The sequence below is a fragment of the Calypte anna genome, chromosome 4A (assembly GCF_003957555.1).
Source record: "Calypte anna isolate BGI_N300 chromosome 4A, bCalAnn1_v1.p, whole genome shotgun sequence".
NCBI classification, from domain to species: Eukaryota; Metazoa; Chordata; class Aves; order Apodiformes; family Trochilidae; genus Calypte; species Calypte anna.
This window is the reverse complement of record NC_044248.1, coordinates 41796906-41815610: the sequence shown is the minus strand read 5'-3', so window position 1 is coordinate 41815610 and position 18705 is coordinate 41796906. Positions and strand designations below refer to the sequence as shown.

Genomic DNA, 18705 nt, shown 5'->3' with positions numbered 1-18705 from the left:
AACAGCCACACTGATACATTCAGTATCACCTCTGAAACATAACATCTTTAATGCCTTTCCCATTTTCCAGTCATCTCAGATATTTTCTAGGCCATTTGTTAACTCACTCATCATGTGCCTCTTATAATCCAGGGATACCCCAGATACCAGTTCTTCAGCACTGATAACTCAAATTATACAGGAAAAAACCTTCTTACTTTTATTTTCCCAACTGCCCTGCAGAACCCAGTTTGCCACAGTGACACTGATACAATAAGGCATTTAAACACTTTTGCTCGTAGCATCACCCAATCTGCCAAATGCATGCTCTTCTGCCACATGCATAGATAAACTCATCTTTGCCAGATGTTCTAATCCTGGGAAACTTTCAAAAAAATCACAGCAGCAGAAAGCAGCCTGACTCTTCTCTAGTAATGCAGATACAAGCAACACAGTGATAACTGTAGTATATCTTTGTTTGCCACCTGCTGCAGTTACAAAAGCAGAGACAGCTCATTCACCCGTGCTAGAGTGGAGCCATTGGCTGGCATCAGGCAGAATGGGCAAAAACAAATCCAGAAATGATTCTGCTGACTATGCTGTCAGAAACAAGAAGCGAAGGAAGTTCTTATTAGGACTTAAAACTCACCTAGATGCAACACCTCAATCGCGTTCGGAATTGGAGCTACACTTAAGTGTTCACAAGTCTTTCTATCAAGCTTGTGTAATGGCAGTATTTGTGTGCTGCTCTGTAACTTGGAGTCTGCTGTGCCCACAGGTTGGGTTGGTGAGGGGATTTCCTCAGGCAGAGGTGTATTTTGAGGAGTGCTGGATGTCCAGAAAAAGTCTGGAAAACAAAGCTCTGCCTACCCTCCCAATGTCTTCCAGTTCCATCCGGGTATAGTAGGTTGCTTTGAGTTTGCTCTCAGCCGAACAGACACAGAGTCAGAAATGCCAGAACAGTTGTCTGTGGAGTGTGTGAATCAGCAGTAGTGTTTTTTTTTTTTCCTGGTGAAGCTTATTGGTTTATAATGAGCATTTCAGCTGAGACCTTCTAAAGCAAAAGAAAGAAAACTGCCACTGCTTGCCACGTAACAGAGTGGGGGTTGCAAAACTCAACTGAGCTCAGCGAACAGTTAATGTCAGTTAACTTTTTTTTTTTTTTTTTTAACATACAGTGTCCTTGGTTTGGACAAATCCATCTTGGCCTTGCTTCTCACAAGTTAATTGATACAGAGTTAGCCGTTAGCCCCACTGAGACATGATCTATTTCACTGTTTTCATAACATTGGATTTTGCCTTTTCCTCACAGACTGCAACTTCCCAATTGCTCTGTTATGTAAACAAGTTTGAACTTGTACACGGGGGAATAGGCTTGGACAGGCATGACAGCTACCAAATGCTTTTTAGTACAGTATCAACTTCCTAATTTTTCAGACAACCATGAGTCTCTTCTCTTCCTCTTGAATAGATTCGTCATTTTAAATAAGAAAGTTGGGGCACGTACCACTCACAGCAAGACTTCAAAGACCGCTAAACACCGCTACTTTCAGATCAAATGTCCTGGATCTTATCTCTTATCTGCTTCAACTCAGCACTGTTTGAAAGAAATAATACTTCCTTTTTTCCCCAGCTCGTCTTGCATCAGCAGAAGTATCAAATGTTCTCAAAGGCCTGCAGTGTGTCTTCTAAATAGCTGCATTTTGATCATCGCTGCAAACCGATCTTCCCCCATCTTGATGAACAAGAATGAAGGCTTTACTTATATTTTTTTTTAAGCCCTGTCTCGACAGTTTTCCACATAACACCCCCCACACAAAGAACCTCAGTCTTCGGCCAGCCCAGGTTTATGAATGGCCACATTGTACACCGCCAACCTTCCAACCCTTCTTTCCTCCAGAACGCTGGAAGCTGAAGAGGCAGGGATAAAACCCCCAGACTCCCCGGTCCCTTCTGGAAGGGCTTTCTGTCCTTCCCCACGGGCATCCTACGAATTCCCGACGGAAAACCAGCACGGCGGGATCGGGGAACAACCCTCGCCGGGCTCCACCTTGACGCTCCCTGAGGGGAAGCCCGCGCGGACGAACCGTTTAACGGTCGCGGCTCGCGGCGCCCCCCGCCCGCGCAACCCCAGGGGGAAGATGGAGGGGCGGGGGAGGCAGCATGGGCACCCGCGTCCCCGCTCCCCGCCACATCACCACGGAGCTCCGCCGCTTTTTTTTTTTTCCTTCCTCCCTCCCTCCCTTCTCCTATCCTCCCCCCACGCCCACCTCCTCCCACAGGCTCCCCGCTCACCCAGCTCGGCACCCTGTTGCTCAGCTTGACTTTCTTGCACTGGCTCTCGGGAAGCTCCATGGCGGAGGGGGAGGAAAAAGGGAAGAGGAGGAAAGAAAGGAAGAGAAGGAAAGGAAGAGGAGGAAAAGAAGAGGAGGAAAGCGCCGAGCCTGCTGATGCTGGAATCGGGATGGAGCCGCTGGGCAGCTGTGCCGTGTGCGCGTCCCCGCCCTCCTCTTGGCTGAAGGTGCTGCAGGGAGGAGCCGCGGACGGGAGCGGGGAGGGGAAGACACGCAGGGAAAAGCAGGCAGGGAAAAGCAGGCAGGGGGTGGGAGGAAAGGGTTCAGGGGGTGGGAGGAAAGGGTGAAGGGGGAAAAGATCCCCGCCACGCGCGTGCGCGGCGCCGTGGGGTGGTGGGAATGGGGAGGCGGTGTCGGGAGGAGGCGGCCGCTTCCGTCGCTGCAGCCCGACCGCGGCTGCCCCTGGCGGGGTGGCGGGGTTGGTCCTGAGCCTGGCCCTCCCCTCCATACCCGGGAGTTGGGAGTTTGGGGTTATGGAAGTGCTTTCTCTTGCGCCTGGTGCTTTAGGTCATCCCTGCGCGTTTGGAAGTGAAGGAGACTGCAGGGATACGAGGCCGTCTGCTTGTTCCGCTCTGCACCACTCCGCGGGTGGCAGCAACTCCCAGAAGTTCCCCGCATCCTCATGTGCCTATGAGGCCGTCAGGAAAGGTTTGGGGCGATGGAGAGGAGGGACGGAGGGCAGTCTCATCTTTCTGTGGCAGCAACAGCCGTATCTCCCACGCCGTTGAAGAAAGATGGGTTCACTTCCAAGTGATGACGCTCCGAGAGGTGTGGGCATTGGCGGTGAAGTTGTGACTTGGAAGGCAAGGATGGTTTCCATTAAATCTCCGACCTGAGAGTGATTTCCCCGACAAACAAAGCTCATCCTGTGCTGTGATCTATGAAATGTCATATTGCAAATTTAGAACCAGAAGTTTTTAGATTCTTCCCTCCAGAAAGGAGCTGCTTCAGCGTGAGTGCGCTAATCTTAAAGTGGAGATGATGCCATAGTAACAGGAGTTCTATTTGCTGAATAAATATTAGTCCATTTATATTAGTTCAAGAAAGGAGTTGCTTTAGCACTTAAGTGCTAATCTTAAGGTAGAAATGCTATATGAACATAAATTGCACTTACTGTGAAAGTATTTGCCTGTTTACAGTCTGGCTGTGGATTGTTTGTTCTCTGACAGCTTAAGGAGGAAATAAAAAGGCTGTTACTGTGGATGAATGTTTACATCTGCTGTATAAGAAAGACACTGTTTCAAAGATACTAAGTTGTTTGTTTTAAAGCATATTTTGAAATTTAGATTTAAAGCTTAATGTCCTTAGGTAAGATAGATGACTCTTCTGAAATCAGGAAAAATAATTAGAAATGCTCTCCCCCCTCCCCACCGAGGGGACTGAGGGTGGGAGGTTTATGGTCTGTGTGGTGCTTAGTGACCACCTGGGGTTAAACCACACAGAAAGCTCAGCAGAAATACCATTTGCTTTCTGACACTCTGCTGAATTTTCAACTCAGATTTCTTTTCATGACCCACAATAGTATGGATTAGAGTGCTCTTCCCAATTATGTTGCTAGTATTCCATCTGCTGAATTTGCTCTTTAGATAGATAAACTCACTCCATGTGCTGTCAGTGATCAGGATGAAGTGATCTACTCTGGCCAGTTCCAGGTTAGCAGCCAGTCCCAGGTAAAACAGTGATGTTAGGAGAAGCTGAAGAGATGTCATGGAAGGTAAGAGGATACACAGCAATGCCGTGTTGTCTGGAGACAAAGCTCAGGAGAAGGAGATTGGGGGAAGGAATGGCTAGGAAAGAGAGACAGCAAGGGGTAGGATAGAAGAATTCTGAGTAGAGACTCCTGCAAAGCTCACAGGGTGCTTGCTTTTTAGAGTGAGATAAAATACTATTTTAATAGTGAAACAAGGAAACCTTCCAGGTGTAGGGCAAAAGTGCAGAGTTTTGAAAAAGCTGATCTTCATGCTGCATATTTTGAAAAAAAAGACACATCTCTAGAATGTTCTGAGCGCTGGCTCTTCAGCTCCTGTAAAACCTCTGATGACCACTAGAGGTCATTCAACGAGTAAGAAATACTCAGGCTCTTGCCTTCCAGTTTGCTGTCAGGTTTGGGGGTTATTTTCTCCTGTCATTAACAACATAAAAAGTTAACTTTACAATAAAACTAAGTATCAGGTTTCCGAATAAAACTGACTATATATTCTAAAGGTACAGAGTGATTGTAGGTATACCTATGTGACTGCTGACATTTTCAGGAGTGCTAGTTAATTTGACTGGAAAGTAGACATAAAATTAGAAACCTAAATACTTTGCCATGTGCTTCTCTGTATCTTTAGGTAATTGACACCCGTTTAAAAATGTGTTCAGTTTAACTGTTCTTTACTGTGGGCAGACAGTTTGGTCAGATCCATTTACCCAGTCACCTTGGCTCCTCTCTGACTCCTCCAAAGTTGTCTCATGGCTATAAACAATCTAAAAAACAGGAGGGAGAGTTTTATAAAGGTTTCTGAAACACAGACCTTTCAAATCTTTTCAATTTTGCAATTGGATTACTCACTGGAGTAATCCTTTGAGTCTCTGACCATAACCTGAATGAGATCACCAGGGTCACTCCTGGAGAAAGGTCTGGAATTGTTGTCACTGCCTGAAAAAGGCTGCACAATTTCCTGGGCAAACTCTTCAGTGAGCTGACCAGATGGGATTGCATCCAGGATCTGACATTCCATTCAGTGACAGCAGATAATGTTTTTCCAGGCTGGTACCTGCCTGTTCAGCAAAACTTCAATTTCAAATTGGAGATAATGAATAAAATTGTCTGAAATGTCAGCCTGTAAAATGTCTCAGTATGGATGAATCTTTACTTCATGTAAGCACAGGTCCTTATCATGAAACTTTCTGTGCTGTAATATCTCTCTGCCATGAAACACTTCTAATCATACCAGGCTTTCTCCCCAAAATCAAATGGTTCATTTAATAGATAATTCAATCAGATAAACTGAATGACTGTTAAACATTGTATTGAATATACTGTGACTACGTGGAACGCTTTTGTAGTCATGTACCTATTATAAGGATTTGAGTAATCTGATTATTAACAGTGTTCACCTTGGACTTAAAATATTGATTGTAAGCCCATACCTGCATTTTGAAATAGAATCCCAAAAGAAGTTGGCCTAAGATTGTAACGTTTTGTGTATTATACTTTGGACAAGGAAATGCTTGTATTACAAGACACGGTTTGTAATCTACATCAGGAGAAAAGGATGGGGCACTTAAGCTATAGATCACCTGGTTCCAGAAGGTGAAAACAAAGATGAAGAAGTCTTAATGAAGAGGGACTGTGAACTTAAAAAATAAGAACTAATCTACTTGGGCATTTTCACCCCAAGCAGGTAGAGAAATTGCAGTAAGAAGTGGTGTCAGATTGAAGAGATAACAGACTTCTAGTGATTTGAAAGAAAAAAATGCATTGCTTTAAGATACTTTTTCTAAATAACAAATCTGCTACCTTGTAAATAAAGATAGATCATATTTTAGTTCTTTTGCCACTCCTTGTCTTCAGCTTCACATCTAACCATTCCCTAGGTTGGGAACTAAAACAGAACCCAAAATGTCCATACAAATCAAAGTCTTGAAAGTGTGCTTAAACAATAAAGGAGCCTCAAGAACAGGTACAGGAGTCAGTTGGCTGAACTGTACATCCAGTTTCAGAAGGGAGCATTAAAGTTTGCACCTCAAAATACAAACATAAATGACTCCTAACACATAGGAGGCCCAATGGACTGGAAGCAAACAGCAAAATCTGGTAAGTGTCCAAGGGCCATATTGACCTGGTTTATGGCAGCATTAACTCATGTACTACACTGTGTTTCACTTGGTTGTGAGAACTGTGGCTGTTTGTTCAGCATTTCTAAATCCTTATAAAGGTTATGTCTGTCTATGGCCTTTAAAATCCAATCTGTGTTCACTTGCATGTTAATTAACACAGAGGACTCAATAACGTTCCAGAGAATGCCTAATAGTAATTAGAGAAATCTTAGGATATTTATTGTTGAGTTGAATAATTTTTCATATTAGCAGTATTTCTCAGCTTTGGGTTGTAATGATATAAAATACAGCCATGAAGCAAAAAGAATGTGTCAACATTGTGCTTTTAATCTCTAGAAAATTGTGCTGCAGAATCATCTTTCAAGATGTTATGAGAGAATGATAAATAAAGCTCACAGTAATCTGAAAAAAAGAGAACATCTGAATAGGAAGGATAAAGAAGCAGAACGGGAGAAATGAGGTAGAAAACAAAGAAAGCTTTGAATTGAGGTGTACCTCTGTGAAGTGAGGTGAAGTGAGGTGTACCTCTGGCAGAATCATCACCATATCCATGTCCAAATTTTCCTGTATACAAAGCTTCCCATTTCAAACTTCTGTTAGTCTGGAAATCAAAGCAAATGATCCAGATGAAGTTACTTGAAATGCAGGCATTCATAAACAGAGTCATTCTTTCCAGAAAATTATCCTTCCCAAGTAAATTTTAGAGACAAATGTCAGTGCTCCACAAACATCATTGCTTTCAGTGTTTACAGCTTCACTGATGATTTATAAGAATAAACACCATGGTTGTTTTAATTAGAAGAAATGGTTACATCTAGATTTATCTTACCACATGTAAACACAATCTATATTCCTCAATCAGCAGTCAATCAACAGAGTGCTATCTAAAGTCAATTTACAGCACAAACAGGAAGAAGTATGGGAATTTAGTTTGTTAGCTTCTAAGCAATTCATTCTACTTCGTTTCAACTCAGGTTAATTTTAGTCACTTAGCTTGGTAAAGTTGCTACTTGACTTGGTCCAGAACATGGTTTCAAAGCTGCATATGAAAAATTAGCTCCTGGGGAGGTAGCTCCATGTGATCCTGAGCCTTTGTGCTTGGTCCCTTTGACCTGGTTAAACTGACTTGGACCATAAAAATATTTCATTTCTTCTGCCACTTATATTTACCTTGCTTTATGTGCCTGGAACCATCTCCACTTGGATCCTTCATATTTTGTCTATACTTACAGTTTTTCAGCAGAATTATAGTGACCAGTGCCCAGAGACAGGATTTACCAGCAGGTCTTGTTTCTGAGTCTGTTTTTATCTACAGGCCGTTCTCTGGGTTTTGGGGTTTTTTTTCTGGTTTGGTTTGATAGAGCTTAAGATGAATGAGAAGGCCTTTGAAGAACCTGCCATTATGGCACTCAGTGAAAATTGGACCAAATAGAAGCCTAGAGCAACTATTGTGGAAAACCACATCAAGAACCACTCTGTGTATATTTACACAGCAGCCTACGAAGTTTTATTCTGATCTGACATAGGAGTATGTCCTCCATAATCTTCCTATGTAATTTGAAATTGCAGGAATACAGTTCAATCTATCTTTTTTAGCTCAGAAAACACATTATTCTCAGAGAATTCTGTAGGTTTCTTGAGGAATTTTCCAGGCATATAACTAAAGGATTGGCTAACCTGTCAAAAGCAGAGGAACAGAAAAGAAATCAAGATAAAACTTGACTTTTAAGCAATCTCTGAGTCTGTGTGGATCAGGGGAGGATAGAACCTGAACCTTTGTATTAAACCAAACTATCAAACCAGTAGGTTCTCTGTAGAGAGACCTCTGTCATGAGAGGGCTCAAGACACAATGTTGGCTGCCAAAGCTTTCTTACAGAAGAACAATTTGTTCAACATCTAGAACACAAACAAACTTCTCACAGACTGTCCCCTGTACTTCAAACAATGCAAGCTTTTCATGTTATTTACTCAGAAAAATGTGAGATCCAGCAGGTGGTTTTTCCATGGCTTCACACTGCAGCAGTTTCACAGCTCAAGTAATAAAGCAACCATCTTGTTCTGAGAGGACAGGAACCTGTTGTCTGACTGAAGGAAAACATGGGATCAAGGCCCCATACAGAGTAACTCAAGCACACTCCTCCACACTTCATGCCTGTCAGAATTTATACAGTTTGGCAGGTTTGGGTAATTTCCTTTACTCCTGACTTCAGCCTCACCTTTTCCATCTAAGACTGTAATTTTCATTTGGCTTGAAATGTTCTGTTGTAGGTCAAAAATTTACAGGAATCTTTGTGATATAACTAGACAAGACAGTCCTTTCTCCAGCATCTGTAGTCTCTTACTTCAGAGCTGTTACTTGAAGCCCTTGGTTTGTTGTGGTTTAAGTAAACTTTGAACAAAAATGTACTCTTTGGCAATAAGGAAACCCAGAGGCTTCAAGCCCTGTTGATCCATCTATCTCATGCCTAGGACAGCAAAGGCCTTCCTCCATATTAATAGGCATGGCCATGAAATGCAGACATGGTACACATTGACCACCTATTTACATTTCAGGAGTACATGAACCAGAAAAGAAAAAAAAACAAAAACCAAGCAAACAGAAACCAGGAAACATTGCTTTAAAAGATGCTGAAAAACCTACTGCATCTCCTTGAATACCACTGTTAAAAAAAGGAAGGCATTAGATCAGAAGAGCTTTCTTTTCTGACACTTGGCTTCAGGAGAAACAACTCCAAAGTATGTCTGGGCAAGGCTTTGTACTGTGAGTGTTAAGAGAATAAGACAGATAAATATTGGAGGGTCAGATCCTATTGGGAAATATTAAGCTCTTCCATATTTCCAAATAAATGGTCAAACTGAAAACCCATACTTTACAGAAATTCCAACTTTAAGTGCTTTCTTTACCAAGCAAAACTCAGATTTCTCTGAAGTAATTACTGGAGAGGCTGAATAGCTTCATTTACAGCAGCTATTGCAAAGAAAAATCTAGCCTCTTACACATGGAACAGGAGTTCAGATTCCTTCCTTTTTGCAGTTCACAATCCCTGGCCAGATCTCAAGACTTCCTCAACCCCTTCCATCTCCCCAGGCCTGGATCACTTCACCCAACATTTTGCCTTAACCAGCAGAGGTTGTCACAGGAGACGGATGGGAAGTTGACCAGGATCTGCTGATATGTTGCTGAATGTCTTTTTTTAAAAACAAACAAACAAATTATATTCTATTTTAAAGAATAATTTAAATTAATTGGTTTAATATTTTTATTTTTATTTGTTTATCTATTTTTATTTATTTATTTTATTTTCCCCCTCCTTCCTCACTGACCTGGGTGTCTTTTCTCAGGCATTGCCCTCTCACTTCATCCTCTACTCTGCTCTGTGGGTCCTTTTCTTATTTTTGCAGTTTCATTTTCCCTTTCTTGAGTATGTTCCTCGCAGAGACTCATCCAGCTTCCCATATCTGCTTGGCCTTGGGCAGAGGTGGGGCAGGGATTGGAACCCAGGGAGCTTCCACCAGCTTCTCAAATGGTGAGCTGAAAAGCAGAGGGTTGGTAAATTCAGTGAATTAGGAAAATATTGTAATCATATAAAGAGGAAGCAACCAAGTAAACTAAAAACCTATTAAACTGACTTTAATAGTATCTAAGGTTTTAAAACACAAAGCATAGGAAAGAACAATTAACACATCAAGGTTAATGAAAATTTGAAAAACAGGGAAGAGTAAATAAGTCATTTTATGCAAAGCAGACTGTATAAGATCTACCTAGTTGCCTTTTTTCCCCCCAGTAAGACCACCTCTTTTTTTCTAGTTAAAATAAGCCAAATTAGACTAATTTTGATGTAATTTATTACAGCATTTATACAATAGCTCATGAATAAGAAAAAGGCTTCACTGTGAGAAAAAAATAACAATTCTGATGGAGGAAATGAACTGGATTAAAATTGCAGAGAAGAACACGAATTCCTTGTTGTAATCCTTGTAGTATCTTTGCTTCTTCAGCAAAAACACAAAGATTTCCACTTGTTGCACTGAAAGGCAAAGTGTATGTTTGGAGGAAAGTCACCAGTGGAATTCTCTAGGATTAGTCTGGAGACTAAAAATAGTGCATAGTATCATAGCTAACTTTGGCACAGCATGAGTGAGTGCTTATGACATTTTCTGATGACAAAGTCTGGAGTCAGTGTCAAACTAGAAAAGGCTTGGAACATCATAAAGGTCATTGAACTTCAGTTACTGAAAGGGGATGAGGTTATAATTTAGGAAGTGCAAGGTTATACACTTCGGAATCAAGAGAAATTTTCTATTACCAGCTAAGAGTTCACAGTTTAGAAAATACACTTAGGTAAAAAAAACCCAAACCAACCAAACAACACCTGGTATATTCATCTTTTGCAGCAGAATTATGTACTACTGAGGAGATGAAGAGATGAAACCCTACCCACTGTTTTCCAGTAGCAGGCAAGTGTACAAGCTATTATGTAAGAATTTGCTATGGCATTTGCTGAAATACTGTAAAATAGGTGACAATCTTGACAGAGGAGATTAAAAGGATTTACCTTATTTAGTTTATTACCTTATTTAAGGAAATCTGATGAAAGGTTTGTTTCTTTACAAACATACTGAGGATAAAGGAGAATTAGAGGAAAGATACTTAAAGTAGAACTCAGTATCACCACAAGATCACCTGAGTGAATTGCCACAAAAATTTATCATGGAGATTAGGAAAGTTTCCAACTGTTATGTACATAAAGTACTGCAAAAGCTTTCAAATAGGAGTGTGGAGGCAAAACCCCTAGACCTGTTTTAAAATAAAAACTTGATGAATTTCTAAATAGGATTATATCACCTGTTTTAACTCCTGCAGGAAGGAACTAGACTACAAAGTCCATGAAATCTCTTCTGATCCAGTGCTCTGTTCAGAAAAAGGCAGATGAGAGGATTAAAGCAATACAGGAAGCAAAAGACAACAAAATTCTTTGTCCAAATATAAAGGAACAAAATTTAAATTAAATGCAGCTGTGATCTGATCACCTGGACCTAGGTTAGCTGGCAATAAGGCAAAATCTCTTACTTGAAATTTTGGAAAATGTTAGTATTCTGTTTCTTTTACAGCACACCCAGCTGCTCTTACAAGTACAGCTCCGTGATGTTTACAAAGCTGCTAGGAGAGACAGATTTGTTTCCTGATCTAATTTCTTTCAGTTATAGCAAAAGAGGGTCTGTTTTCACTATACTGATACTCCAGACCTAGAATCTCTTTTGGTAAGGCTCCTGTATATACAAAAACCCCCCACATTCTTGGCAGAATGGAAAGGTGTTCCTTTAATATGTACCTATGACACCTTTATACAGCTGCACAAACCTGAGGGATGTTTGCCCTAAAGCTTTGCTGTTTCTGCCAAAAAAAGAGTGGTTAGTCCAATAAAAAGCATTTCTCTTTATAAACCTTGCCTTGAGCATCTTGTAAACAATAGGGGAAGGTCAAAACCTAAGAGGAGATGTTAGATCACCTTATTTAGGATGGAAACAATTTTCCAAAGTCTAAATAAAGTAACAAATAGGCAATTTTTCACCCCCAGTCTTAGACTGTGCATTTTGGTGCCCTTGTGTGGCTGGGTGCTCATCTTTGTTTATAATCACCTGCCAGTGCTGCACTGCCTCCATCACCACATCAGTAAACTCATTCCCTAGCAATAACCATGCCCTCACAGGTGCAGCCTCCCCTGGATGATCTTTTCTTCCTATTTCCCAGCAAGAGTGATCCCAGGATACGCCAAATCACAGAATGTCTTTGGTTGGAAGAGACACTCATGGTCATCCAGGTCCAACCTTTGACCAACACTGTAAGCTCGCCACTAAACCATGTCCCTAAGGACCAAGTCCACATGTAGTTTAAATACCCCCAGGGTTGGTGACTCCACCACTGCCCTGGGCAGACTATTCCAATGTCTGACAACCCTTTCTGAGAAAAAATGTTTCCTAATATCCTAATCCTCCCCTGGTGCAGCTTCCATCCATTCCCTCTGGACTTATCACAGTTCACTCAGGAGGAGAGGCTGTTTCCCTCCTCACTCCAACCTCCTTTGAGGCAGCTGAAGAGAGCAAGAAGGTCTCCTCTCACCTCCTCTTCTTCAAACTAAGGGCTCCTTCAGCCCTTCCTCACAGGACTTGTGCTCCAGGCCCTTCACTGCTCTTCTCTGGACACTCTCCAGCACTTCCCTGTCCTTCCAATAGCGAGGTGCCCAGAACTGAACGCAATATTCAAGGTGTGGCCTCCCCGGTGCAGAGTCCAGGAGGACGATCACCTCCCTCTTCCCGCTGGCCACAGCGTTTCTCATACAAGCCAGGATGCCAATGGCCCTCTTGGCCACCTGCCCACACTGCTGACTCACGTTTAGTCCACTCTCAACCAGTTCCCCCCCAGATCCCTTTCCAACTTTCACACCGCAAATGCCCAAGCCTGTTGCTCACCCAACTCACACCCAGCATCTCCCTCAGCCCCACAGCCTTCTGCCAGGGGGTGCCCATCAGCTAGGCCTCGCCCCCGCCGCTGGCCCAGATGCCACCTAGCACAGGCAAGTGCTGGAGCCCTCATAGGTAGTCCTGGCGTTCGGCTCATGGGGGCAAGGTTGCCCTTAAGCGAGCAGAAGCCGCGGGCGAACAACCGAAAGCTTCAGCAGCCCTTGAGGCAGAGGGTGGGGGGGGCAGCAGAGGGGGCTCCGCAGCGACCGTTGGCGGCGGCCGTTGGAGCTAACGGAACCCCAGCGGCGTCAGCGGCCCAGGGGTGGGAGCGCTGCCGCGCAGCCCCCCGGCGGGGAACGGAGCTGAGGAGCCGGGGTAGAGGGAGCTGGAGGGGGAGAAGTGTCTGAGACCTCTGCCCCAACCTGTCCCGGAGCGGGTGTGGGGAGAGAGCGCTTCGGGGAGCCGGTGAACTGGAGCGAGTAGCAAAGCTCCTCGGAAACAAACCCCCCATCACTGGAGTGTTGTCATCAGGCAAGGAAACTTTACCTCTGGTTTGTGGTTAAACCCTCCAAAAGAAAGTAGCCCCCCTTCTCCCCACAAAGAGCAGGTTTATCCATGGCTCCTCCATGCTTGCTCCTGAAACTTAAGGTCATGGCTTGCAAGCGCTTGGGGTGGGTTCCCCAGGCAGCCAAGGCTGCAGTCTGGGCTTTTATTTTAAGGAGAAATGGGAAAAACGTTTCATTACAAAGGATGCTCCAACAGGCCTCTCTAATTTTCATCTCTTCCCACTTCAAGCTATAAATACAGCTGAAGATTACAGAGTTGTAAAGTAAATACCGAAAGACAACATTTACGATTTTCCACACAGCTACACCCTAAACCAATAATATATGGAAATCTGTCCAAAACTTTGAAGTATTATTATAGTCTGTCATATGACAAAACACTGGGGTTTCTATGTATTTATTTAGCCACCTACCACTCCCTTACCAAGTTTTTAAAACCATTTGTTTGCTATATAGCAAAACATAATATTACGGGGAGCTGTATTTTCAAGTTATTTGTATTACAGAAACATTAAACGAAAGCAAATTCATGCCAAGAATTTATCTTTGACTTGTACTTGCAGGATAAAATCAAGATCTGCTTTTATTCTATTTTGGGGGAGGTAGGGAAGCCTTTGATCTGATACACCTATTTTCTCCTTAATTATTTTTCTTCCACTGAATGTTTTTCCTATGATTCTAGCACTAAACTTTTAAAAGCAACTCCGACCTTGGATCCCATTAAATAAACAAAACCAAACACAAAAAAACAGATTAGTACTATTTGTGCTCATATGGGAGCACATTGAAGGCAGCAGTTGGTACAGATGATCTAATTTAACCAAATGATGTAATCAAGCAATACAACAGATTAGGAATATTTCCCTTCCCTTTTTAAATTCCCTGTCATCTGGATTGTAGTGTCTCATGTTTTCTGAAGCCAGATTCTATTATTGCAGCTGATAGAATTATATCTGAAGATCAGGGGTTTTAGGGTTCTTTTTCTTTTGTTTTGCAATGGGAACTAGTCCAGTTGCACAGCTTACTTGGTGATTTAATCTGTTTTTTTCACCAAAATGTATCTAATTTGCAATTCTCTGTGGTGATTCCAACCTAAGCACCATTGCACTTTTGCTTCAGATATACATCCTACATTGGGATTTCCTTTTAGAGTGTTATCCCAATATTTAGTACGAGCTAAATCTCAGGTCTCTTCTCAAATAGTTTGGTCTCCTGAAGTTTATGGAGACACCTTAATGGATCTGAAGTAGCTCAGTCAGGTGCTGGCTGCAGGATTAGGATGCTTATTTCTCAGGAGCAAATGGTAAACTTTTCCAGTAGGAATAGACTTGATATTTACGGTGCAAGACAGCTTCTTTTCTTTACTACATTTATAAGAAAGCCATTCAGTTCAAATGGAAAAGCTTGGGTAGAATTCAGTGAAGTTATGTGTAGTTTGGCTGCGAAGGATTTGAGAAAAGCTAAAAGAAAACATTTGGCTTAAACACTGGATTGCAGTGGTGTGTTCTTGGAATAAGAACATAAATATTTTGCTATTAAATGAAAATATTCTTAATTACAGGAGAAACCACACTGCATTTTTGATGCCTGTTTGAACTCTTGAGTCTACAGAAATGTATTAAGAGTAAATTTCAAGTGTTTCCATCAGATGGCTGCTGTGCCTTGGATGGGATTCTTATTGCAAATGATTCTACCATACTATATACAAAGTTCTTCCTAATATTTATACAAACTATGTAGCCTCATTTTAAATAGTTCTGACAATTACTGGATTGCCTATGCCTCTAAAATTTGTACTGTGCATCTAAAAATTATTAAAATCCTAGTGCTATGTGCATATGAGGTTTGAAGTATTGATAGATGCATGCTCCAGTCAACCCCATATGAAGTTGTCAAGTGTATGTTCTGTGAACATGCTGCAACTTTTTTTAAAAATGAGGTATTTATAGGCAAGCTAAATGGAAGTTTAGTGTTTCTGCAATAGAAAGTTGCAAGTAACAAAGAGCCCACGTTGGTCTCTTCCATAATTTTAAACAAAAGGAGAGTAATACTAAAGCAGTTTAAACCACTGAGACAACTGCAATTACTCAGGTAATTTACTGAAATTACTCAAGAACATAAATGTGGGTACTCTTGAATGTGCCATAAATTTTATCATACCCCTGAGGAGTACTTGCCTCAGCTCTCACTTTCTAGGGATCAGAGTAGAATTTTCTAACAGTATTGTTTTCCCCATACCATGTGTGTATTAGGCTCAACACTGGTTTAATGGCATCATGGCATGTTGCCAATACTGTGTCTTAGCTCACTGCCTAAAATTGTATGAACTTTTCTAACTGTGGCAATGAACTGAAGACAGCCCTCCATCCAGGGGAAAGGCAGGCTTCAGAAATTATTTTGTCCTTGTGTCTTTCAGTGTTCTGTATTAGATACCCAAAGAAGGCAGTTTTTTGAGATGTAATACTACCCCAAATATTGATTGTGCCTAAAAGTTCCTTGACTAGAACCTCAGTGCAGCCAAAACACTATGTGATGTGTATTTTCAGACTGCACCACTTTAAGAACAAAGAGAAATGCTTTGTGTTGCTTCTTTGCAAAACTCTAGGGACAGCAATCCAGATCAGAAGAGTCCTCCCAGTACCAAAAGGTGCTACAGATTGTGAGGGATAAAAAAGACAAAATTTGAAATAAGTGTTCATTACTGTTCACTATTTTCTGTGTCAGATTATTTTAATTTGAGGCTATACCTCATGGCCTCTTCCAAGGCTTCTTTAGAGAATCCTGATCTGTCTTGATAAGGTAAGATTCATCTCCTTTAACTTTAGGTGGGTATGTACCAGAACTATGCTAGTGACCTGCTCTTCTGCTGTACCTAGGAGAAAGGGAAGAGAAATATTTATCCCAGCTGGTTTTAAACATGGGATGTTAATTTCTGCCTTTTTAGACTGGCTAAAGAAAGCATACATGACTTGGAGTCAATATCAAAGTTTTAGAAAGCTAAACCAGACAAGATGGTCTGCAACTTGTCTGCATCTCTTTCATGTGAAGATGAACAATTTTTGAAGTACAACTTTAATCCTTCAAAGTTAGCTGCAAGAATGTGTGTGTGAATATGTATATAAATATTTAATAATAAATATTTAATATGTAAATATTTAGGGGGTTACAGTGAAGAGTATGAGAAAACAGACAATCCAAGGGAAGGTTGCCATAGGACATTTAAGTCAAATGATAAACCATAACTATTTGAATAAGGTTGATCTATTTTTATCTTTATAAATGTGATCTATCTAAAGGCAAGGTACATGAAAGTTTATTGGGCAACTGAAAAATAGTGGGCTTTGTAGTGTAATCACTAACATAATTTTATTGCTCTCCTTCCTCTTTTATAGGTCTTTCCAGACATGCTTCTCTAACATGGAGGGTGAGTAAATACATCTAGATTTGGTACAGAGCAGTAAACTGAAATCAGACAGTCTCAGCTGAACTCTATTTTCTGAACTCCTTTTTTTCTGAACTCCATCTAAACCATTTAGCATTTTAACAGAACAGCTTTAATTATAGTAATGTGATTTGTAATATGTTAAAGCACTAGGAAAGGAACAGTACATAATAAGAATGCTAGATCTGGAACAGTACATAATAAGAATGTAAAAAGAAAAATAAAAAGGGAACAATGCAGGCTCTAAACTCTAAAACACTCTCCATAGCACAAATTAAAATCCTGGAATACCATTAATGTTTCATGAGAAATTAATGGTGTTAAGGCATCTTAAGAAACACCTTTAAATCCAGCTGGTTTTAGATGCTTTAGCATGCAATCTCTTTACAGTCATCACGGAGTAATTGTGCTATATAGGCAAGATGTTTTTTTCACTGATAGACTTATCCTGATTCTCCAATGTCTTACATGCTATAGAAAGTGAACAGGAAAGTGTGTATATTGCTAACTGAAGTTCTACACATTGTAGAGCTGTAGAGTTATGTGTGCAGTGTTTGGAAAAGAAACTCAAGCTCGATTCAAATGAACTCACTCAGCTACTGAAAACAGGGTAGCCATGGCAGCAAGCACTTTGGTGTCAGCTGTAAAATCTGCCTGTAAAGGTAAGTAAATATTTGGACAACTTGCTGGCACAGAGTTCCTGTGCTACAACACTACTTAGCTATTTTGTATGCTGCTCAGGGTGACCTCAGCCTAAAGAAGACAGCACAGCTATACCTGTGCGCTGCTCAGTGCCTTGCCCAACAGGCTTGGAAGTGCTCATGAAATGAAAAATGAAATGAAAAACTATAAGCTCTTTATGATTATCTGTGTGATAATCTCTTAGTCAAAAATGTGAGATTGTAACAGCTGCTTATTCCAAATTTTGAGCTGTCAGTACCTTTTTGCTCCCCAGCACTCAAGTATCCCCCATTACAGAGGAAGTAACCATCAGTCTATCCAATTAATATTGCCTGTTCTTGTATGTATATTTCACTGAATTATTCAGGTGATCACTTAAAAACTTATTTTTGGTTTTACACTGTTAAACTGAGGAGTCCAAGAACACTGGTGACTTGGTATAGGACTGTTACAGGGTGTTCACTGAAGACCTGATTCCATTCCTCTTGTAGAGTGCAAACCTGAATCATTTCATTAAGTTGCTTTATAGTGCTGCCACATGTGGCAAGAAACTATTCAGTGTGTTGAAGAGTGTAAGTCTCAAGCTTCTAGGACTGATCATCTAATATCAGCATGGGTTTGTTTCCTGCCCTGAGACAACATAAGCAGCCTGGCACTTCTGGGGCAGAGATATCCCATCCCATTAGGGTGCTTTCTGAGGCCTGCTATCTCAACTTTCTTTGCACCACTGCTTTTATATTCAGTGTCTGAGGGTGGCTTTTACATGGTGGTTGAGGTATTATTAGCAACCAAATGATTGTTAGAAGTCACTATAGCTAAACTAGATGACTTTACAATTCTGCTGCCCTTAAAATGGATTTCAGTAAAGGGGTTTTTTTTGAGAATCTAATTTGGTTTAGACATGAATAATTTACAGGCTTCTTTTATGAGACACCCCAAAAAATCAATACAGATATAAAACATACCTGCTCCTGAATATGCCAGCTATTGCAGAATGCCAGGCTCTTCTTTTCACAGAACTAATTGCAAACATATGCAGCAATTCAATACAGATTATTTTCTTGAAATCATACAAGCTATCCATTAATTCAGTAGCTACTAGTGATTTTTAGTTCTTTTACCTTACTTTTAATTACAAAGTCAGATAGCAACCCCCCAAAAAAGGCTGCTTTTCTGTGCTCAACAAAATTACTCTTTTTTTCTCAATGTTTATTTCTATTTCAAATCTGTGTACATATGCTGCTAGTTAGAACCTGTGTTTCCATAATGTTATGTACCTACTAAGAAACTTTCTTTTTCAGTTTCATATTTTTATGTCTATCTCTGACCTAGCACAATGCCATTCAAGCTCAGTGCATAATTAATAAATATCAATGATATTCCTGGTAGATACAA

At 41.1% G+C, this 18705-nt stretch overlaps 2 protein-coding genes and 1 long non-coding RNA gene across 3 annotated transcripts in view; 1 reads left to right on the top strand and 2 right to left on the bottom strand.

Annotated features, from left to right (window-relative positions):
* Window positions 1-2989, bottom strand: part of PAPSS1 (3'-phosphoadenosine 5'-phosphosulfate synthase 1) — a 29264-nt gene extending 26275 nt beyond the window's left edge. The window contains exon 1 of the mRNA XM_030449563.1: window positions 2275-2989. Coding sequence (XP_030305423.1) covers window positions 2275-2781 — 507 coding nt within the window. The 5' untranslated portion in view covers window positions 2782-2989. The remainder of the gene's footprint in view (window positions 1-2274) is intronic.
* Window positions 2990-6668: 3679 nt separating this feature from the next.
* Window positions 6669-11071, bottom strand: LOC115598239. Its single transcript, XR_003987508.1, has 3 exons — window positions 11006-11071; window positions 9484-9691; window positions 6669-6759 (listed from the first exon to the last, which is right to left on the bottom strand). It is a non-coding gene; the product is annotated as an uncharacterized LOC115598239 (long non-coding RNA).
* Window positions 11072-16587: 5516 nt separating this feature from the next.
* Window positions 16588-18705, top strand: part of SGMS2 (sphingomyelin synthase 2) — a 28907-nt gene continuing 26789 nt past the window's right edge. Inside the window, exon 1 of the mRNA XM_030449569.1 lies at window positions 16588-16611. The gene's annotated coding sequence lies outside the window, so the exon portion shown is untranslated. The remainder of the gene's footprint in view (window positions 16612-18705) is intronic.